The sequence below is a fragment of the Chinchilla lanigera genome, unplaced genomic scaffold (assembly GCF_000276665.1).
Source record: "Chinchilla lanigera isolate Chin_1 unplaced genomic scaffold, ChiLan1.0 scaffold00061, whole genome shotgun sequence".
In the NCBI taxonomy this organism is placed as follows: Eukaryota; Metazoa; Chordata; class Mammalia; order Rodentia; family Chinchillidae; genus Chinchilla; species Chinchilla lanigera.
In genome coordinates this window covers 4,603,341-4,627,434 of record NW_004955462.1, presented here as the reverse complement: position 1 = coordinate 4,627,434, position 24,094 = coordinate 4,603,341, and the positions used below count along the sequence as shown (strand labels likewise).

Sequence of the window (24,094 nt, the reverse complement as noted above, 5' to 3'; positions counted from 1 at the left end):
TACCTGGCTCTGTGTGCGCTTTTCGGCTGGGAATCGCGGTGGTATGAGTCCGGCCCACACTCGGACCCAGGAGCGCTGCAGCTCCCGGAGAACTCGCTGCCTGGGCGCAAGCGCGGGGGGCTGGGGGAGCCTGCTCGGCCGGCTCCGAGGGCCTGCTCGCCCCCGAGTTTGGAGTTTTAAATGTAGTCTGTTTATTGATGTGTTTTCCTTCTTTTATTTTTAAAATAAATTTTAAAAAAATAAATTAATAAAAATAAAATTAGTACAATACTTCTGGCTTTCTGCTTAGAAGAATGAATGCATTTCTTTATGTAGCTTATCGTGTTCTCACACAAATGAAAATGTTATGCTTCAATATTAATATTTAGTGTTGAAAACCCAAGAGCAATTTAAGAAACTAAAAACTTCCAGAGGGGAAAGATTCCCTAGTAAATATAATGATAGCATTCCTAATGATAGATATTAAGTCATTGTAAGCTAAACTCATTAGAAGATTCTTTTTTTTTGTTGTTAATATTTGACCAGATATGTTATAGATTAATTTATTTTTCTGTTGTATTAGAAATTGAACGTAGGGCCTTTGTGCTGCACTACATTCCTAGCCCTTTCTATTTTTCTTTATTTCAAGACAGAATCTCACTAAGACACTAAGTTGTCCAGGCTGGGCTTGCACTTGGCATTCTCCTGCTTCAGCCTCCTAGAGTGCTGGGATCATAAGTGTATGGCATCGTGCCTGACTAAAAAATGAGTATTTTGAACTAGCATATAAATACCCTAAAATAACTAGAGAACAACATCCCAAGTATCAATGATCTTTTGTTGAATTTTCTGTTTGTAACACTATTCCATGTCATGAGTCACATACCTGTATCCAAAGGCCCAGAAACAGTTGGGGTATTTTTCTTGCCAAGAAAGTGTAGCTTTGGGGTGACTTCGGGAGAGAATGAGTTTCAAAGCCCAGTGCACAGTTCTAGTCCATTACAGTTCTGCCATAGTCTCCAGGTGAGAAGTTGCTGAGACCTAAGCTCAAAGGCAGAGGTGGACCACAAGGACTCAGGGGAAGGGCAGTGAGAGGGGCCCATTGGAAGACTATAGGTCAGGGCACCTATAAAAAGTTGTAGACTTCCTAGAAGTCTACAACTGGTGCCATCTAGGTCTTGCTTGGGGAATGTGACTATACCAGTAGCCAAAGCATCCCAATAATCCTGGGACTCCTTTGTACTTTTGAGGTAGAATAGGTTAATGGCTTGGCTGTTGTTGTACTTGGATAAGACCTTTTGTGCCCTTGTGGATTGTACTGTGGATTTCACTTGGGTTTTAAGGTCCTTATACTTTGTCTTCACTAGTGACCCAGTGGTGATGCTCCTTAGCTCATCCAGGCAGTAGCCGTTGGTGCGTTTCCCCACGTAGATGTCTTCAGTATAGCAAAAGGTTAGTGATTTGCCTGGAAAGAGGAATTTTTCCAAGTTATGCCATATCCATTGATGGCTAGCAGTCAGAGAATTTAGATAGTTTTACGGGAGGACTATATGGTCTTCTGAAACCCATTACACCTAAAGGCAAATTTATTCTAATCATATGTGGGAACATGGATGGTACAAAGGAGGCTTGATATGTCAGTTGTTGTATACCAAGTTCTTTTATCTCCATAGAAGCAGTTTCTGTGCCAGTCACTTAGTTAGTACTGCCAGTGGCCAGGACTCCACTATTGGAATGAATACTGGTAGCCAGTTGAGTCTCCATGTGGACCAAAGGTCCACTGCACAGGCTACATTTGGTTATTGAATGAAAAAATAGTCTCACAGAAAATTCTGGCTTCATTCAACTCAGCTATATCTTTTCTTCCAAGTCACAGACTTGGGGCTAGGGGGCAGGTAGACAAGGGGAGGTTTACAGTGAGCAGTGGGACCCATGCATACTTGTATCTGGCTAAGGGTTCTGGTAGTTCCCGCTTCAGATCCCAAACCAAAAATCACTGTCTGTTAGATTCTTAGTGAGCCTATGACAGTATGCATAACCTGGGTTGATTGATTGATTGACTGATTGATTGATTGATTTTGGTAGCGGGAATTGAATTCAGGGCCTCACACTTGCCAGGCAGGCTCTGTGCTGCTGAGTGATATCCCTGGCCCTAAACTGGATAGTTTAAGCAACAGAAATAATTTATTGTCTCAAAGTTTTTGAGGCTAGATATTCAGGGTAAGGTAACAGCAGGTTTGGTTTCTCCTGCATAACTGTTAATGAGAATTTGTTCAAACGCTTCTGTTCTAGCTTCTGATAGTTTGCTGACAGTTTTTGGTTCCTTGGCCTGTAGGTGTAGTGCACTAATGTGCTTTCCCCTTTACATGCTATTCTCTTTGTGTCATATCTCTCTTGCTTCCAAATCCCATTCTATATGGATTTTGATTCATACTGGATACAGAACATTTTAAATGACTTCATTTCAACTGGATTACTATATTAAGATCCTATTTTCAAGTAAGATCAGATTCTGAGGTTCTGAGTGTTAGGAATTCTACATATTTAGAGGATGCAATTCAACCCTTAACAATTCACTTTCTTTTTTTTTTTATTTTAAAGAATAAAAGAAGGATAACATAATAATAGGGGGGACTTAGCAAGTTACAGACAAAATGGTAGGAAATTATCAATGGTTATCATTTTACATATTATTGTCTACAAAATAGTTTCTCAGGAAAACAAATAGACAAATAATAGTGAGTTACAGACAAAAGAGGTAGGAGATTATCAAGAGTTGTTGTACTATACTTTGGTATCTTCAAAGTGGCTTCTAAAGAAAATAAATAGAGCTATACATGAGTGACCTATTGAAAAATCATTAACTATTCTCAATGGTTGTTGTAGGAAACACATAATAATAAACATACATCCATTTATGAAATAGGATAGGAACATTACAAACTTTGCACAGTTATGGATAGATTAGTAGGAAAATATCAATGGCTGCTGTAATACGTGGTGGTATCTTCAGAGTGGTTTCTCAGGAAGACAGAGATATGCAAGAGGGACCTATTAAGGAGTTACAGCCTAAGGGTTGTCAAAAATAGCATATTACCTCCTCACCAGTGACTCCTTTCACTGAGGTATGATGGCTGGAAGGAAGGCCAGGATTGAAAAGAAGGACTGAGAGACTTGCACCTGTGTCTAGCAACAGGCTGTTTTCTTGTTCCTCCATAGTCATGATTACCCAGGGCTCCTCGATGGAGATGACGGTCTGGCCAGAGGGAGAAGGCAGACCATGCCCCAAGCCCTCTCATTCCTGTTGGACTAACTGGTAGCCTGGAACAATTCACTTTCTAATCTCTAAATACTTTATCATTCATCCCATATGCAAAATATATCCACCCCATAGCATCATCAACTCCAAGTTTCAAATCTCATCCAAATCATGAAAACTAATTATGGATGAGACTTAGTGTAGAATTCATCCTGGGGAAAAATTTCTCTCCATCTGTGAACCTGTGAAACCAGACATCAACTTAACTGCTCCCAAAACACAATGATGTAACAGGCAGAGGACTGACATTTCCATTCTGAAAGGGAAAAATTGGAATGAAAACCAGGGGCTTACAGGTCCCAAGCGAATCCAGAATCTGTAAGGCAAATTCCACTAGATTTTAAGGCTGGAAAATAATCCTTACTGGCTCAAGGTCTTACACTGCTATGGCCTTGCCCTCTTGATTCTGGGTGGTGGCTTTGGAGAAGAACCAAGAACTCAGCCTTATGGTCTGTGCCTTTTGGGCCTGGGGTCACAGCAGAAGACCCAATGGTAACTCAGTCGTGCTAATGCATCTTCCCTTTTCTTGATGGGTAATACATGTTCACAGCAGAACTCTTTCTGTAGAATCTTGGGAGTCTGATAGCCTTATTTTATTTCATTCTGTCACCATCTTATTTAGTCAAGGTGGCAGTATTTTTCCTGACATGGTTGATGGATCCACAGTTTAAAAATCTAGTCTCTTTAGCAAACAGTTGCCCAGTTATTTTAAAAATACAGATGGTTGAGAATTTCACAGATTTTTATGATCTCTTTTGCTTAACAATTCCTGCTTCCATTTATCTCTTTACTGCTTGCTTTATCAATAAGAAATATTCAGGCTACGCCTTCAGTACTTACCTTGGAAATCTCAGGTAAATATTAGAGTTCATTGTTTAAAGTTCTACTTTCTACACAACAGAGCACAGTTTATAACTGGGATCACCTTTTCTCCAGTTTCCAATAAAATGTTCCTCATTTCTATATGAGGCTACACCAGAAGCACATTTAACATTCACATTTCTGTCAACTTTCTGGTCTGTTAGGGTACGTATATCTGTAAGATGGTTGAAACTTCTGTGCAGCTCTTTCCTTTTCTGTCTGTGGTTACATTCTGCAATATTAAGTTTGAGGACTTTAACATATCTTTTGGGTGATGGGACATAATTCAACCTGTAAGTCTCTCATCATAGCATGATAGATTCTTGGGATCACAGTGAATTATACCAGTATCCAAAATGCTCACAAGGGGGCTGGGGACTTAGCTCAGAGGCAAAGCGCCTGCCTAGCAAGAACTACACAGTGAGTTCGGTTCCTGAAAAAAAAAAAAAAAAAAAAAAAAAAAAAAAAAATGCTCACAAGATGTAAAATCTCCTTCCCACCAACTTTTAAATTAGAATAGAACCATGAGTCTGCACTAGGTATGAAGAGATGATGGCCTGACCCCTAGTATTACGTTCGAAAGCTAAGACATCCTGTTAAAAGTTGAAAAGAGCTCTGTAATTCCCTGTTGATTCTCTTTGGGGATCAGAGAGAATGGCACTTTGGTTAAGGATCCATAGGATCCATTACCTTTTAGGCTACAGTAGAGTAGCCTATAGGGCCCCGTGGCCAACTAATTCGCCATGAATTTCTTAGTAAGAGCTGTTGTTGAGTAACTAGACCCAGAGATCTTTTGTAAAAGAAGTGCAGACAAAGGGTGCATAATTACCACTTTTACATTACTATTTATGCTGGTCAGTGTTCCATCTATGTAGTAGCTGGTTCTCCCAGCCTAGATGATTTGTTGGTAAAAACTGAGATTGCGGTAAAGAGTAATCAGCATGGTCCTATGCAGGTAGGGAGGGTTACTTGAGCTCAGTAACTAGCAAGAATGGCAGGGACAAACATAGAAATCTTAGTCTCAATAATTTTATCCTGTACTCTTTCTACTCCTCATTGCATACACAAGAGACCACCAGAGTGGCTCACTGGGAAACTATGAATTAGAAGGCTGGCCCTAGCCTGTTATTCAGTATTAAGGAAGGCACCGTGTGAGGTCCAAGTGTCTCTGCCTTGAGGATACAGATGGTCTTGGGTACTTTCATTCCAGTTTCCTGTTCTTCTTCCTTCTTAGGCCAATGGCTTACATTATTGTCCTCCCAAAGTGAGGGTCTATAGCAGTGATGGCAAACTTTTTAGGGCTTTAACTGATAACAAATAGCCTGCTGCAACACGTATGCCATAGGTTTGCTACTATGGTCTTTATAACACAATCCTGTAAGGTACCACTCTCTTTCTGTAAATTTAACAAGATTATCTCTACCTTCATGGAGGTACTCTACTACCCACATCTCTAAGATTGCCCCAGATGGCTAGATGAAGTGTCCCCAAAGAACTCTACATTCTTTTCCATGTTAGGTATGAGTCTCAACAGTGGACTGCATTTTAGGCTGTCTTTTGCTGCCAGGGACATTACTAGAGCTAACAGCAATTGGGTACAACTCAGCACAGAGTCTGTGAAGATTTTTGTTCCCGTTGCTGTAAAGATTAGTCAACCTTTATATCAGTCAACCTTTCAAGCTTGACAAGGAAGGTGGAAGTTAAAGACCATTGATTTTTCCCTTCAGACCCAAACAGCTTAAATAAATGGTCAGTAGCACTCCTCAGTGCCCCCAGGGGCCACCAATACTTCCTGAGACAGCTGTAAACAAATGATCTATTAGCATCTTCCAAAAGTGTCCTATTGATCTATGGGATTTTTATTCTAGAAAGGCAAAGTACCTTACTGAAGCAACCTGCTCACTTCACCATTTTGTCAGGGAGAGAGAGAGAGAGACAGATGCCTGTAACAAATACTGTGGCAAAAGTCTAATGGAAAAAGGGTCAGTTTTGCCATTGTCCTACTTTTCCCCATCGAGAACACCTAGGGAATGTCAGATATTTTATCACAGATTCGAAGGATCATCTCTCTGCTCTGAGGCTCATGCCATTGCGTGAACCTGCATGTTGGGGGATGTGCATAAAACTAAAGTGGAAAAGTACTAACTATTAAGTGACTTATGTGCAGTCTAACCCCTATTTTTTAACCCAAGACTGAGGATATGTTTCAAATTTTATATTCATCAGATAGCTTGCATTACTACTTGTTTTTGTTTTCTTTTAGTAGGTTCATTTCACTCAGTTTCCTTTCAGTTTTTTTTCCCACTTCTTATCCTCACTGATTTAATTTTATTTGAGGGTTATAGGGATCATCTACCTACTTATAAACGTGAATACAATTCAAAAGATATCCCTAGCAATGTCATTACTTCCATCGTCCTCTCCCTTGCATTCCCATTCTTTCTACCACTTTGCTTTTAGGTAATCACCCATATTATTTCCTTGCCTATCTTTCCTACATATTATTTTTGCAATAGATATATTTTTTTTATTTTAAAGAGAAAAGCAAACAAAATAAGCCAAGACAAAAACAAAACAACACAAAAACAACACAAATGGTACAGAATTTTAAAATAAAGTGATAGGAAGTTAACAATGGTTATGATACATATTGTTGTCTTCAACGAAGTTGCTCAGATTACCATATGTAAAAGAATAAAAAATTTTAAAAAGCGTTAGAAATGATAGTTTCATTACTCAAGAAAGTAGGGATTCAACAATGGTTGTTATATTGCATATTGTTGTATTCAAAATAGTTGTTCAGATTACCAGATACAGTCATGCAAAATTGGTCAAAAAAAGAAAAATTTAAGCATTAATTAACTGTTCCTTTCAGCAAACCAATAGACATAGCAGTACAGTTATCTCAGCTATCCTTGTATATCCAGATATATTTTTTCCCTTCTTTCTTTTTTCCTTTCCTTCATCCCAATTGTTCCTTTCCTTTGAGTAACTTTTTTTGCTTTTACATATCTGTTGTACCTTTTGGGTTTTATTTACTTTTTCCCTACATATTATTTTGAAAGGGTAGTATCTATTTCTCTTTCTTCTGATTATTATTTTTTCACTAAAAAGTTATTGTATTACATACGCTGTTTATAGATTTGTTTTATTTATCATTATCTCCAAGAAATAGTTCATTTTATTTTATTGAAATCATTTTGCTTATTTCATGTACATAAATGTAGTGGTTTGTGGTACATTATATACAATACTTCACACTAGGCCATAGTTTATAAGTTATATCTAGTTTATCTAATCAGTCACCTTACTTGAATATTCAAGTAGTTTTGAATATTTTGCCATTATAAATAATACTGTAGTGAATAAACCTGGGCTAGTTTACAAATATAGGTTAATCTCAAGGATAAGTAACCTAAATTATAAATAACCCATGAATCCTGGGAACGTATATATTTTATATATATGTATAGTTTTATATATATATTTGATCCCTCAGAATATTTATTAAATACTGAGACAGGCTCAACATCCCTCAGCATTTTCATATCATGTCAGATCTACATATGTAAACTTACTTATAACTTTATAAAAATGGAGAAAATGCTATTGTATATTACAACTGGTATCTAAATGTTTCACAGCAGATTTTTTCTATTTACTAGATCAAATGCTTCTTTTTATGTATCTCATTCTGTAGTACTGGATGAAAGTCTCACATTCGTGCACCAAGATTCAGTGTCAAAATCCCAAATGCAAGTAGAGAAAGAAATAACTCTGGGAGAGGAAAGACGAAATAGTAAGTTTAATAAATAACTTTATGTTCTTCTAAATTAAATTTTCTTTTATTTATGAAGTATATTTGAGCACATATTTTATGGGCATTTTAAACTTTGACCTGGTGTGTGAATTCACTAGGATAACTAGAAAACAAAAGCAAGAGTATTGATCCCTTTTGATTATTTGCATGACCAGTAACTGCTGAGTTGTCAACACTGCCTGTGTGCATATTCATAAGACTACAGTACTTATATGATTTTCTGATTTCATTCCCATCAGCAGAAGGTTTGCACTTCCAGAAGTTCCATTGTATATCTGTTTTTTCTATTAAACATTTTCTTTTGAAGCCCAAAAACAGGAGGAATCCTCTGAAAACGTATTGCCTGAGGAGAAAGTTTTATTATCTGTAAGCCAGTCTCAAACTGAGAAACTGGAAGCTATCAGCCATGAGACTCTCAACAGTAAGTTGTTAATTATGCATTGTACAATAAAATTATTTTAATTAAATTTAGGAGAACTTTGATTTTTGTAGGTGAATATTCCTTTCAAGTTATTTGAGTCACACTTCTGGATGTTTGTTGATAATTTATCTATTCCTTTCACAATTACTACTGACTTGTATTAATTAAATTTTATCACTTTCTGAACTTTTCTATTTCTTCCTGTAGTTGTGTTGTTTTGCTTTATATTTTCCAACCCCATTGATAAAACTCATATTTTAGTTTATTGGAAACATGACTCTTTCTTTGGTGGCATATTTTGTTAATGAAGGTCATTAGTAAATAAATGTTTAAGAGGGTTATTAGATACGTGGTTTATGGAGTGGATAGACTGTGAGGTAGATAGTATCATATATTGGTATCTGATCTAAGGCATATAGTACTTTCTGAGAATTAACACTTAGTCTCATAGGGTGTTGTCTATCAGGTGTCATAGTAATTGAGACTTCGTCCAGTCATTTCACAGCACTTGTTCCTTTTAGGTGATAGGACTTGTACTAATTCTAGTGAATTTTGTGATTAGCTCATTATGATATGAAACATCCTTTTCATTAAACCTGTCCCTGGTTGGAAATAATTTAAAGTATACTGTGGCCAGGGAAAAGATATTTTTCAAAGTCATGAACAGTAATTCTGGTAAAAGTTGTATAAATAGAAAAAGTCAGTACCTACAATAAATGCCTGCCCAGTTAAGGTCATGTCACTGTTCTCTCTGTGAAAGAAAGTTTACTGTAGTCCACTTGCAATGAGGTGATTTGCTGATTCCTCTGAAAGAAGACACTAATATTAGGAGGCTCGGTTTTTGGCTTATGATACTGACAAGTTGAGTATGCAGCAGTCATAGTTTGTAGAACATTCTTTATAAGAAAAACTGGACAGGATTACTAAGTGTTCAAAAGCCACTGTTGCCATGGCCTCATGGTACTTTGGTCCATGAAATAAACACCAGAGTAGCTAAGGCATGAATGTAGCTGATGTTCATAGGCAGGGATGTAGTTGAGAACTTACACTACAGTAAATACCTTCTTGTGTACATTTACATGAGTATGAATATCTCATATACTCTTGTCTTGTTCTAGGAAGTCACAGACAAAACTGCCCAAGATTTTTGACACCCCTTTTGAAAATTAATTTTATCTATTATCTCTGACTACCTAGCTAATTCTAATAGCTCCTGCTGAGAAAAACCAATGCACTGTAGATGTGTATGTAGTGGAGCCGTGAATGTACTGCTTAAAGTTCTGCCCATAAGAGGGATTTCTCCTTGCTGCTGTCTTTCAGAAATTCCCCTTACTATTACTGTAATAAGCTGCCAAATAAAAGATTAATATATAAAGTATAGTTGGAAAAAATAAGCAACCTAATATAAAAAATGGACCAAAGAGGAATAAATTGAAAAGAGCTCATCTCAATGTTATTATTGGGAGTGGGCAGTGATTTATAAATTGTCCTATATATTTCAAAATATATAGGACAATAAATGTGTGTGCAACTAAGATTCTGTTTTGTTTTGTTTTGTTTTGTTTTGTACTGGTAGTTGAACTCAAGACCTTGTGCTTGCCAGTCATGAGCTATATCCCCAGCCCTTACACCTAAGTTTCTGAAGTATTTCAATATCTAGATGTTTCTTTAAGAATAAGCACTTTTTAAACTACCTTGATCTCACTACCTTGCCCTTAACCTCACAGTATTTTTATGCAAATTTTTCCTGATTTTTTTAAGTCGCATGAGGGAGAGGGATGTCAGCTTGTTTAGTTCAGTGACATTCAGACATGCTAATTTTGATATTTCTAAGTGCTTACATGATGGGTTTTTAGCCATGCAATTTAATATTGAAAATTATCATCTTAATGAAATGAAAGAAGTATGCCATGCGTTTCAATATGATTTTAGAGTATATGTAAAACTCCCTTTATTGTTTTTCAAACATATTTTGTAGATCAAATGTGCCTCCAGTGACCAATGAAAGTCTTCTGCCAGTAGATTCAAAATCAACCCATCAACCTCAAATTGTTTTTTATTTTAAAAATAAAAGGAGGAAAACATTAACAGACAGACAACCTTTTACAAAATAGCAAAAGAACAGTACAGACAGTACAGAGTTACAAAGTGGTAGGGAATTAACAATGCTTGTTGTATTACATATTGATATCTTCAAAGTGGTTTCTCATGAAAACAGATAGAGACATGCAATATTGATCAGTCAAGGACTCATTGACAGTTTCTTTCAGCAAAGAAATTGAAGACAATAGAATAACTATATTAACTATCTTGTATATACATACAAAGTTTCTCTTTCTTTCCCTTCTCTTTCCCCACATCCCAGTTGCCCTTTACCCTTGAGTGTTTTCCTATCATTTCACAATGTCTATCATACCTCCTCGTTTAAATTAACTCTTTCAGGTTTTACACTAGTGAAACAATGCGGTGCTTGCACATGCATGTCCATCAACCTCAAATTAAGAAACAAAAAATTTCACAAAAGGAAACACTTGATATATGCAATATCATGAAATTATCTTAAATCATATAAATGTCCATATTCAAAGCAATAAATTTAGAATGTGGTCATAAGTGGATGTCAAAACAACAACATTTGATTTTTATATGTGCACTTTTGTAATAAAAGAATAATTTTTAAAATGGGGGCATGGTGGTACATGCTTAAATCTCAGCCCTCTGGGAAGCTAAGCCAGGAGAATAGCAAGTTCAAACCAAGCCTGTAAAAATTTGCAAGATTGTGTCTCAAAATGTAAAAGACTGATTATATAGATTAGTGCAAAGACTCTTGAGTTCAATCAATCGCCAGTATAGAAGAAGAAGGAGAAGGAAATGAAAGGGAAGAAAAGAAGTGGAAGGGAAAAGGAAAGGCATATTATGTTTATTATAGAACAAGTATTAAATATTGGAAGAAGAAACCCAAAGAAGGAAGTACTCTTTTTTATTTTAAAGAGAAAAGAAGAAAAACAAAGTAACAGAAACAGAGACACAAAAAAACCCACAAAAACAATAAAAGTGATACAGAATTCAAAAAAAAAAATGTTAGGAAATTAACAATGGTTGTTATATTGCATATTGTTATCTTCCAAGTAGTTGCTCAGATTACCAGATATAAACATGCAAGATTGACCGAACATAAATATTAACTGTTCCAGGGGCTGGGGATTTAGCTCAGCGGCAAAAGCGCCTGCCTGGCAAGCGCAAGGTCGTGAGTTCGGTTCCCGGTACTGCAGAAAAACCAAAAAAAATAAATAAATAAATAAAATAAATAAATAAATATTAACTGTTCCTTTCAATAAACTATTAGAAATTAGCAGTACAATTGTCTTAGCTATCTTGTATAAATATATATACATTTTTTTTTTCACTTTCTTCTTTTTTTTCTCCTTTCCCTCATACCAGTTGTTCTTTCCTTTTGAGCAGTTTCTTTCCCATTCACAATATCTATTGTGCCTTTCAGATTTTATTTACTCTTCAGGTTCTTACACTAGAGAGACAATACAATGTTTATACATGCGGGTCTGATTTACTTGAATTACGAGTACTGTCTCTAATTACATCCATTTACCTATAAAGTCTTCAGTTTATCTTTCTTTACAGCTGAATAATACTCCATTGTATAAAAATATCACATCTTTTTTATCCATTCCTCAGTTGATGGGCATTTGGGTTGTTTCCAAGATTTAGCTATTACAAATTGTGCTGCTATAAACATGGGTGCACATATATCACTGCGATATGATGTTTTTAATTCTTCTGGGAAAATACCCAGAAGGGGGATAGCTGGGTTGAATGAGACCTCTAATCTTAGTTTTTTGAGAATTCTTCACACTGACTTCCACAGTGATTGTACCAGTGCACACTTCCACCAACAGTAGAGAAGGGTTCTTTTTTCCCCACAGCTGCTCCAGCATTGTTATTGGTTGATTTCCTGATGATAGCCATTCTTTCTGGGGTAAGATGAAATCTCAGTGTTGTTTTAATTTGCATTTCTCAAATGATCAATGATGTTGAACATTTTTTCAGATATTTATTTACCATGTGTATTTCTGCATCTGAGAACTGTGTGTTCATCTCAGATGCCTATTTTTGGATAGAATCTCTGAATTTGGGGGCCTGATTTTTTTTTAATTTGTATATGTTCTAGATAGAAAGTCTTTGTCAGATGGACAGTTGGCAAAAATTTTTTTCCAGTTCCTGGGCTTTCTTTTCACTCTTTTTGTGATTTCTTTTGATGTGCAAAATCTTTTCAGTAAGATGAACTCCCAATTGTTCATTCTTTGCGGTATTTCCCAGGCAGTTTGGTTTTTGTTCATGAAATCTCTGCCTACCCCTATGTCTTCAAAATTTCTACCTCCTTTCTCTTGCAGTAGATTTAGTGTTTCTGTTTTAATATTTAGACCTTTTAACCATTTTGACTTATAGTGCATGGTGAAGGGCATGGGTCTAGTTTTATTATTTGGCATGTGGAGAGCCAGTTCTTCCAGCACCATTTATTAAAGAGGCTATCTTTCCTCCAGTGAACATGTTTGGCCCCTTTGTCAGAGATAAAGTGGCTCAATGTGTTTATGGTTGTGACTGCATCTTCTAATGTGTTCCATTGATCCTCAAGTCTGACTTTTTTTTCCAATGTCGTGCTGATTTTATCACATTAGCTTTGTATTATAATTTCAAGTTAGGGATTGTGATGCCTCCTGTCTTACCTTTGTTGCGCAGGACTACTTTTGCTATTCTGGGTCTCTGCTGGTTCCAGATGAATTTTAGGAATGTTTTCTCTAGATCTTTGAGGTATACTAATGGTAATTTGATTGGGATTGCATTGAATCTGTATTACAGTTTTGGGAGTATGGCCATTTTCACAATATTGGTTCTTTCTATCTATGAACAAGGAATGTCCTTCCATTTTCTGAAATCTTCAATCTCTTTTTTCAGAGTGCTGTGGTTTTCACTGTATAGATCTTTTACTTCATTAGATTGATTCCTAAATATTTCGTTTTTTGGATGCTACTGTGAAAGTTAAATTTTCCTTAATTTCTCTCTCAGTCTGTTTGTTGTTTATGTATAGGAATGCTATTGATTTTTGAGCATTGCCTTTGTATCCAGCTATGCTACTGAATTTGTTTATTAAGTCTTAAAATCTTTTGGTGGAGTTTTTGGGATCTTCCATATAGAGTATCACGTCATCTGTGAATAATGATAATTTCACTTCCTCCTTTCCTGTCCTTATTCCTTTTATTTCTCTCTCTTGTCTAATTGCTCTGGCTAATGTTTCCAGAACTACATTGAACAGGAGTGGTGACAGTGGAAATTTTTGTCTTGTTCCTGGTTTTAAACTGAAAGCTTTCAGTTTTTATCCATTTAGTATGATGTTGGCCATTGGCTTTTCATAGATGACTTTTATCAGATTGACATAAAGTCCATCTATTTCGATTTTCTGTAGGGTTTTTATCATGAATGAGTGTTGGACTTTGTTGAAAGCTTTTTCTACATCTATTGAGATGATGAGGTGATTCTTGTCCATCATTCTATTGATATGGTGTATTATATTTATTGATTTGTGTATATTGAACTATCCCTGCATTCTTGGGATGAGTCTCACTTGGTCATGTTGTATAATCTTCTTGATGATTTGCTGCATTCTGTTTGTGAGTATCTTATTGAGGATTTTTGCATCTATGTTCATTAGGGAGGTTGGCTTGTAGTCTCTTTTTTGATTGAGTCTTTCTCTGGTTTTGGTATCAGGGTAATACTTCCTTCCAGGAATGAGTTAGGGAGGATTGCTTTCCTTTCTATATCATTAAAGAGTTTGTGAAGAATTGGCATTAGATCTTCTATAAATTTCTTGCATAATTCAGCAGTGAATCTGTTGGGACCTGAGCTTTTCTCTGTTGGTAAGCTTCTTATTACATTTTTAATTTTGTTGATTGGTATTGAGTTATGCAGGATTTCTATATCTTCTTGACTCAGCTTTGGTAAGTCATATGTATCTAGGAATCTGACCATTTTTTCTGTGTTTTCCATCCTACAAGAGTAAGATTTTGAAAGTAAGTATTGATGATCTTCTGAATTTCTACAGGATCTGTAGTAACGTTACCCTTTTCATTTCTTATTGCATGAATTTGAATTTTTTATTTCCTTTTTTGATAAGGTTAGCTAGGGGTTTATCAATTTTATTTATTGTTTCAAAGAGCTAACTCTTGATTCATTAATTCTTTATATTGTTTCCTTATTCTCCATCACGTTAATTTCAGCTCTGATCTTTGTAATTTCCTGCCTTCTTTAGGCTTTGGGTTGACTTGCTCTCTTTTTCTTGAGATGCAACACAAGGTTGTTTTTTTGCTTGTTCTGTTTTCCTAATATGAGAATTTATCGCTATAAATTTTCCTCTGAGGACTGCTTTTATTGCCCCGGGAAAGCTAGAGTAAATCTTAGAAGAATCAGTTGTATCTCATGTTAAAATAATGAGACAGGTTTCTCTAACTTTTCATGTAAATCCTTCTCACTTACCTCTACTCTCTCTTTTGCTACCATCTCTCTGTTGCTACCAGAATTTTTATGTTTAATTACTTTTAGGGCATGTAATTGTTACCACCTGATCAATCATAGAAAAGATAGTAAATTCCACAATTTTACATTAAATGACAAATGTTAACAAATTCATGAAATGTCATGTTTTCTTGTTTACTTTGAAAATATTTCTAATATTTCAATGCCATATTTCATGTTAAACATGATACACAATTAAAGGTGGAAATAAGATAAAATTACTACCTGTTGCTTTTAATAGAGACATTGCCTTAAGATGTCTAACCAATAAAATACAAAAAATAGCCTATTAGAAATATTTAAAGAGATGATACAACATGGTATTACTTAGAGATTATTAGACTTCTACCATTAAAATCTAAAAGAAAATGACTATTTAATAGCAATGTAAATGTTCAGTAAAGTGACTAACAGAAGTTTGCTAATGGAAAATAATAATACTCCTATATCTCTCAAGGCTGACAAGAGCACAATAAAATAACTGTTAATAACCACTAGGAAACATGCTGGCCTCATGTGATAAGAAGAGTAGACTTCAGTGACAAAAAGAAATGTTGACTACATACAGAGACATTTCTTATTCCTGAGTGCAAGACTCCTAAAAGCACTGTATAAATAATTCACTTCTAGTCAAAATACCAAGTAATTGTTTGTTGTTTTTGTTGTTGATAGAATTTGATGAAAAGTTATAAATCTATTTTGTGAGGAATAACATATTTCAATATTAAAAGTATTGAAAAGTAGAGGACCTAGGCACACCCACAGCTCAGAGAAGTCAGGAGCCATGGGTCTTGCCACGCCTTTGGAGGTAGGAGTTGGTAGGCAGGGGTCACTGGAAACAGCAATTGCTGGTCGTTCTCATGGGTTTTTGAGGAAGTCCTGTGGACCCAGCGAGCCAGTCAGTATTGTGGTCCTCTTGAGGGGCTTGGTTATAAACTTCAATTTGAAAGAGACAGGAGGACTTCCACCACTCCTCATCAGTGGTGACACTATGTGAGAGAAGCTCTAAAGTCATGCTCTGGGAAACAGGTACATGAAAATGGGAGTAGCAAAGGGAGCCAGTTACAGGACGGCAAACTGAAGGGGAAACACACCAAATTCAAATCCAGAATCAGAGGACAAGGGGTAGAAAGGAAAGCTGGACAGCCCGTGGTCAGTGGCATCCCTTAAACTGCAGGTCAAGTGTACCTGCCACCTTGGGAAAAGATCTAGCACCCCGAGAAAAAGAACCTGTACTTCAGCAGAGACCAGGCTGAGGGAGTAGGCTCCCAGTCTTTCTACCCTCCCCACCAGGAAAAACATAATGAATGAGTTATTTGCACACCAGGCATCAGAGAAACTGAAAGTCAGCAGGGGAAAGCACTGGCAGGGCTTCCAAAGTTGAAAACAAGGGCACAGTCTGATTAGGAACCCAGTTCAGAGTGTAGAAAAAGCTTTAGGCGCCTGAGGGTGCAAGTGTAAATACCAAGATCCTGAGAGAGGAATAGATAGACATACCAGGAAATAAGCACTCGATCAGTCTTACCCAAGCGCCATGAGAAGTGAGCCTGGGGGACAGCTGGACACCACCTGCCACTCATCATCAGGTGCCTGCACAGCAGCCTACACTGTCCTTAGCTGGGTGCTACAGAACACAGTGGGCCCCGGGGCACCGAGTTTCTGGGCTGGAGAGTGATGCATTTTTTTTTTTTTTTTTTGGTTTTCCTCCGGTACCGGGAACGGAACTCACGACCTTGCGCTTGCCAGGCAGGCGCTTTGCCGCTGAGCTAAATCCCCAGCCCCGAGTGATGCATTTTGTAAAGCAAGGAAAGAAGCATTCCATGTCAGCTTAGCCATGGGGTGACTTGTGGCACTCTCTTCAGAAGAAGAAGAAGAGCTTCTCCCTTGTGGGGAGAACACAGAGCAGCTATAGGGTTTGTCATGTAGGGAAAAGAGCGAGATTGAGAAAGCCTGTGAGTGAATCAGCAGAAAACCGGGTACTAAGCCTACCACAGCGCACCCTCCCCTCTGTGACTTGACTGATGGAGTCTGATCTAGGACAAAGGCAAAGACTTGCAGCTAGTCATACCCAGCGCACACCTTGCAGGGTGGAGATGGACTCAGTGGTCCATTTGGATCCCCAAGCCTCCTACTCCACACCCAAGTAATTGAATGGATCGCAGGGCATCCCAGCTCGGAGACCAGCAGGATCTGCCCATAGAATGGAAAGGGTGAGAAGAAGCATCTGTGCGCATATTCACACTCCGAGGAGTAAGAAAGTATGAAAGCCAGACATTGAAATACATCCAGACCACAATTACAGTAAAAGCTTCCCCACTTGTGAACATGTCGGTAGGAGCTCACTGTCCGAACTCAGACGGCAATGTAACTGGGACTGTGAGGATGCTTTCATTCTGTATTTTTGCAAGTGCATCTTTGGGGATTGTTGCTTCCCCTCCCGCCCCCGCCTTCTCTTCTTTTCTTCTGTTTCTTATACCTTTGACTTCCCTTCTTCCTTTCTCCCTTTCATCTAGCACGTATCAGAATGTGTGCAAAGGATAATAAAAATTAATGAGTACTTTAATCCAAATAGTACATTTCATGGGCAATTCATGGTAACCCCCACCAAAACTGAGCATGGAGGATCCAAACACAGGCTATCACCATAGTAACAGGTTCTGGCCTTCATACAGCTTCCTGATCCTTCAGTTACACTTCCCTCCCTCTGTGCTCTTCTCCCATTCCTGCAAATAGTTCCCAGCCTCCTTCCCACAGCTCTTTTTTCAAGCTATACAAATAATTTGAACAGAGTTCAAACTCTCTTCATTCTCTCAATTGTTTCTTTTTTCTCCTTTTCTTTCTGATCTAGCCCCTTTCATTCTCTTACTTTTATTTAAATGTCCTGGTCAAACTTCTTGATAGACCTTTTCCTTCCTCTTCAGAATAAAATACAGGGGCTGGGGATTTAGCTCAGCGGCAAAAGTGCTTGCCTGGCAAGCGCAAGGTCGTGAGTTCGGTTCCGGTACCAGAGAAAAACCAAAAAAAAAAAACAAAACAAACAGAATAAAATACAGCTATAGTGAATATCTTTTATTTGAAGAAACAAAAGCAGATTTTTAGGGGTAAAAATTCAAAAATAGGAAAAACCTTTTACAAATGAAAGGAAGATTTTTTTTCTTACACCATCAATAAAACTATTGCACTATATATAAAAAATAAATTTTTCTTTTAATTTTCATAATGAAAAATCCACATGACAAGTCTACATTGACAAATATAGTTATATCAATAATGTTAATAGAAAATCATAATTTGTTTCTGTGTAATTTTTCTTTATAATATAAATTTACCAGCAATAAGTAATTAAAAGAAATGATTAGCTGGGCATTAGTGGTGCATGCCTGTAATTCCAGCACTCAGGAGACTGAGGCAGGAGAATCACTTTGAGTCCAAGGCTAGCCTGGGCTACATAGTGACTTCAAGGCCAGCCTGAACTACGTATCAAGACTCTGCCCCCCAAAAACAAACAAGCAAACAAAAGAAATGATAATAATTTACAGACTTGTTCATAATTTGAGTAGTGATGGTATTTCCTGCCTCACTAGAAATCAAGTTGTTGCCTAATAGATTCAGATAGAACTGTGTTCTCTCATAAAGGAGTAAATGTCTAGGAACAAATCTGTAACTCTTAATTTTTCAAAAAGTTTTATCAGGAATAGATATAAACTCTGCCAGGTTAACTGCTGGCATTTTACTGAGATTTTTCTCTTCTTACTTGACATAGTGATGTATTAACAGTTTCGTAACTTTCAGATTTTATGGTCCTCTCAAGATTAGCCACAATAGATCAGTTGCACTTGTATTACTGTATTTAATTTACTAAAAGTTTTTTCATCTTCGTAGCTCAAGATACACAGGAAGATCTAGAATCACCTGTAGGATATGTGGATCAAATTCAAAGAACTGAAGTTGGCCAAGTTCAAGGACTGAAAAGTATGTACAATATTGATGAATATGTTCTAAAATAAAAGTTAAAATACTCAATTATTTTTAAATATAGGGCAACCTTATGGTTCATTTTTTTGTTAGTGTATGTTTGAAATACACAATGAACACACTCATCGTGGGGAACTGTACATATACATATAGCATCTTTCTCCTTTTTGTATCCCCTTGTCCCCCCTCCCGCCAGTTATCCCCATCCCCAGATCTCCTTCCTATCTTTGTGAAGTCCATTGACGTTTCATAGAACTAGTGAATACTGTCATGTAATTAACACCGTCCTTTATGTCACATATTCTTTAATATTCAGACTGTTATAGTGCACTTAAAAAATGTATTTGGGTGCTCACTTCAGCAGCACATACACTAAAATTGGAAGGACAAAGAGAAGATTAACATGGCCCCTGTGCAAGCATGACACGCAAATTCTCAAAGTGTTCCATATTTTTCAGAAAGAAGGTAGAAATCTTGAAGACATGGGGTACGTAGTGAGTTCATGAATAAAAACCAAACTGCACTGGAAATACTTCAAAGAATCAACAATTGAGATCTCATCTTATTGAAAAGTTTTTGCACATCAAAAGAAATCACCAGCAGACTAAAAAGAAAACCCACAAATTGGGACAAAATTTCAGCCAGCTGCCCCTCAGACAAAGGATTTCCATCTAGAACATATTTAAAAATCAAATTCAAAGACCCAATCCAAAAATGGGCATCTGAGATGAATACACACTTCTCAGATGAAGAAAGACAAAGGCAAATAAATATATGAAAAAGGGGCTGGGGATTTAGCTCAGCGGCAAAAGCGCTTGCCTGGCAAGTGCAAGGTCGTGAGTTCGGTTCCTGGTACCGGAGAAAAACCAAAAATAAATAAATAAATAAATAAATGAAAAAATGTTCAATATCATTGATCATTTGAGAAATACAAATTAAAGCAACACCTGAGATTCCAACACCTGGGGTGATCTCACCCCAGAAAGAATGGCTATCATCAAGAAATCAACCAATAACAAATGCTAGAGGGACAGTGGGGAAAAAGGAACCCTTCTCCACTGTTGGTGGGAGTGTAGACTGATACAACCACTGTGGAAATCAGTGTGGATATTGCTCAAAAAACTAGTATTAGAGGTCCCATTCAACCCAGCTCTTCCTCTTCTGGATATTTTTCCAGAAGAACTGAAAACATCATACCACAGAAATATATGTGCACCCATGTTTATAGCAGCCTGATTTGTAATAGCTAAATCTTGGAAACAACCCAAATGCCCATCAACTGAGGAATGGATAAAAAAGATGTGATATTTTTATACAATGGAGTATTTATTACTCAGCTATAAAGAAAGATAAATTCGAGGCTTTATAGGTAAATGGATGTAACTAGAGACAATACTCAGAAGTGAAATAAATTCAGACCCACATGTGTAAACATCATATTGTCTCACTACTGTAAGAACCTGAAAAAATAAAATCTGAAATATACAATAGATATTTTGAATGAGAAAGAAACTGCTCAAAAGGAAAGAACAACTGAGATGAGGAAAAGGTGAAAAGAAAGAAAGAAGGAAGAGAAAAATATATATATATTTACACACAAGATAGCTAAGACAATTGTACTACTAATTTCTACTGGTTTATTGAAAGAAGCAATTAATGGGTAATTGCTTAATGAATCTTGCATGCTTATAACTGGTAATCTGAAAACTGCTTTGAAGATAACAATATGTAATACAATAACCATTATTAATTTCCTATCATCTTGTTTTGAAATTCTGTATCATTTTTATTGTTTTTGTGTTGTTTTGTTTTTGTCTCTATTTTTGTTATTTTGTTTTTGTTTTTTCTCTATAAAATAGAAAATTACAGTACTCATTAAGAACAGGAAAAAATTATTTGGCCAATGAGTCTTGCCTTTATCTTTTCTCACAATAGTGTTTCATGGAGTTCCAGATTATTATATGTGCTACCAAAGTGAGCACTGGAGTTCCAGTTTAGGAAACAACTTTCTAGAAATTTATAGAGCTATTCCAATTTTTTTATTACTGATGATTGAACCCAACACCTTTACACAATAATACACCCACAGCCCTTTGTACTTTTTATTTTGAGTCAGGGTCTTGCTAAATTGCTAAGTGACCAGTCTAGGGTCAAAATTCCCTTCCTTCTTCCTCACCCTGCCAGAGTGCTGGGATTTACAGGTGTGTGTCACCAAGCCCAAATACAATTATTTCACTTTTCAAAGTGTTACAGTTAACCAGTATTCATAATGCATAAAAGAATTAATAAATTCTTATTAAGTATTATCTGCTAAAATATACTATTATCTAGATTAACTTGCTCTTGATATTGTTGTCCTCTACCCCCAAAAATATTATATGTTGGCATTTGAGACCTAATGTAATTATATTTTGAGGTGAGACCTTTTGGAAAGTAAGTCATGAGCATTCCACCTTTATGAATGGGATTAGCACCGCTGTGAAGAGCTGTTAAGGGAGTTCTGTCATTGTTTTCCTCTACTGTAAGGACACGGCATTCATCCATAACACCCTTCTGTCGTGTAGGAACATAGAGAAAGTGCCGTCTTGGCACTTGGATCTTTGACTTCCTAGCCTCAAGGACTGTGAGAAATAAATTTACACTGTTTTTAAATTACCCATTTTGAAGTGTTTTGTTAAAGCACCAAGAACAGACTAAGACAGAAAGTGGTACCAACAAGTGGACTGCTGCTATAACAAATACTCATAAAGTGGCTTTGGGAACTTAGTGCTAACTAGAGGCTGGATTGTAAAAAAATTACTTTGGTGAGAGGACAGAAGAGGGGAACTTCAGAGAAAGCTTCAGCCTTCTTGGAAATCATTTAAATGATCATGAATATATAATGTTGGTAGGAATGTAGACAGTAAAGGCCATTTTGATGAGCTATGCATGGAAATAAAGTACGTGTTACTAGAAACTGGAAGCAAGACCACCTTTGTTGTATATAAAATGGCAAAGAACTTGACAGAACTGTATCTGTGTCCCAGTGTTTAGTTTCAGGAGCAGCTTAGGAGTGATGAACAAGATATGTGGCAGAAGAAATCACTAAGCAGTGTTGAGGCTACAGCACTGCCTATAGTAAAATTGTGTGAAAAGAGAAATCAATTAAAAACAGGATTTACAATCAAAGGGGAACAGAAAATGATTTGGCAGAAGATTAATATATTAATATATACATCCAAAATTAAAATGTCTATTTTATTCTTTAAAAGTAACTATCATAGAACTCCAAATCAGGGTCAATTTTAGATTATAATAAAATGCATAGGACAAAAAAAGCCTTTAAACTAATATTAAATTTATTTTGCTCTTAATAGAATACAAGAGGGGCTGGGGATTTAGCTCAGCGGCAAAGCGCCTGCCTGGCAAACGCAAGGTCGTGAGTTTGGTTCCTGGTACCGGAGAAAAACCAAAAACAAAAAAAAAAAAAAATAGAATACAAGGGAGAGAATTTACCTAGCATGATATTTTTATGTCATTGGGGCACCCAATGCTATAACATACCTTGTATCTCTTGTTTCCTTCACCTACTATGAGCATTTCAAGCTACTTGAGACAGGAATCAAGGCAACTGTGGGGCCGGATTTAGAAAAGCCATATTACTCATAAACACTTTGACATAATTTATCTGTCTCCAGAACATTCACTGATGTATCACTGATGCACTGCCTTGAACTGGGCTTCTAACACCACTTGCCACTGACTTTTACCAATATCCATTCCACTGTGATTAGATAGCATGGAGCCCTTCTGAAAGAGATGGTGCTGTTCTTCCTCAGAATTGTTGAATTGCTGCTGGCTATAGTTTATGAGGTTTATAATATGTGTTCCTTTCTGAATGGGCTTTTTGAGGCTAATGGCAAACTAATTTTTAACTTCTGCCAATTTAGCTATGCTTTTGTTTTCGTTTTTTATTTTTTGAGATAGGATCTCACTATGTAGCCGAGCCTGGACTTTGACTCCCAGTGATCCTCCTGTTTCAGGCTCCCAAGTTCTGGGATTACAGGAGTTTGCCACCATGCGTGGCTCTTGGCTAAGCTTTAATACCTAGTTGTTTGGTCAAACCATAGTCTAGCTGTTTCTGGGAATGTATTTATTTAGACGTGATTAAAATGTAAGTCTGTAGACATTGTGAGAGTAAAACAGATTACCCTCTACAGTGTAGGTAGGCCTCATCCAACCAACTGAAGGTCTTCAGGAAAAATGAGGAGATGTGTTGATGAGGAAAAATCCTGCCTCCAGATCTTTGATTTAAGACTGAAACAGTGACTCTGGCCAGAATTTACAGTCTGCCAGCCCTAACTCTTTCGAATTACCAGCCCCCAAAATCGCTAGAGCCAAGTCCTTAAAATCTGTTTCATTCCTTTAAATAACACCATCCCAGGGCTGGGGATTTAGCTCAGTGGCAAAGCGCCTGCCTGGCAAGCGCAAGGTCGTGAGTTCAATTCCTGGTACTGGAAGAAAACCAAAAAAAGAAAAAAAAAAAAAATACACTTAGAAAAACCAATCTTGACACTCCCCTGCAGGAAACTGTAGCTGAAAAAAAAAAAACAATCTTAATTGGGGCTGGAGATTTAGCTCAGTGGCACAGCGCCTGCCTGGCAAGCGTGACATCGTGAGTTCGATTCCCGGTACCAGAAAAAAAAAAAAAAAACACCATCCCCCACCGAACCCTGCCTAAAACAGATTTTGGAAACAGATATGGTTGAACAAAATGTTAAGTATAAGGGTTTTTTAATTTGTTTTGTTTTTAACTAGCTCTCAAATTTGATTAGTTTTAATGACACAATTGACTCTATTTCCAGTAGTAGACAAAGCATCAATAGTCTATAACATGTTATTGCAATAGGATGCAAAATACCACCACTGGATATTTGAAATCAAATACTTACCAGAAATGAAATTCTGGGTGATCATGTATTTGAAACCTCTGAATATTTTTGCCAGTGTAAAGAGGTTGGCTGGTTGTACTTAATTATGCTGGGAAAAGTAAATAAAGAAAAAGATGAGGGGGGCTGGGGATTTAGCTCAGCGGCAAAAGCGCCTGCCTGGCAAGCGCAAGGTCGTGAGTTCAGTTCCCGGTACCGGAGAAAAA

The 24,094-nt window shown here is 36.9% G+C and overlaps 1 protein-coding gene across 12 annotated transcripts in view; it reads left to right on the top strand.

Annotated features, from left to right (window-relative positions):
- Positions 1-24,094, top strand: part of LOC102027621 (uncharacterized protein C10orf68 homolog) — a 150,739-nt gene that overhangs the window by 17,319 nt on the left and 109,326 nt on the right. For all 12 annotated transcript variants that reach the window (XR_001236623.1, XR_001236622.1, XR_001236619.1 and 9 more), the window contains 3 exons: positions 7,860-7,958; positions 8,287-8,400; positions 18,868-18,957. Coding sequence is in view for 7 of the 12 variants with exons in the window: in XM_013521466.1 (XP_013376920.1) it covers positions 7,860-7,958; positions 8,287-8,400; positions 18,868-18,957 (303 nt within the window). In the remaining 5 variants the exon portion in view is untranslated. The remainder of the gene's footprint in view (positions 1-7,859; positions 7,959-8,286; positions 8,401-18,867; positions 18,958-24,094) is intronic.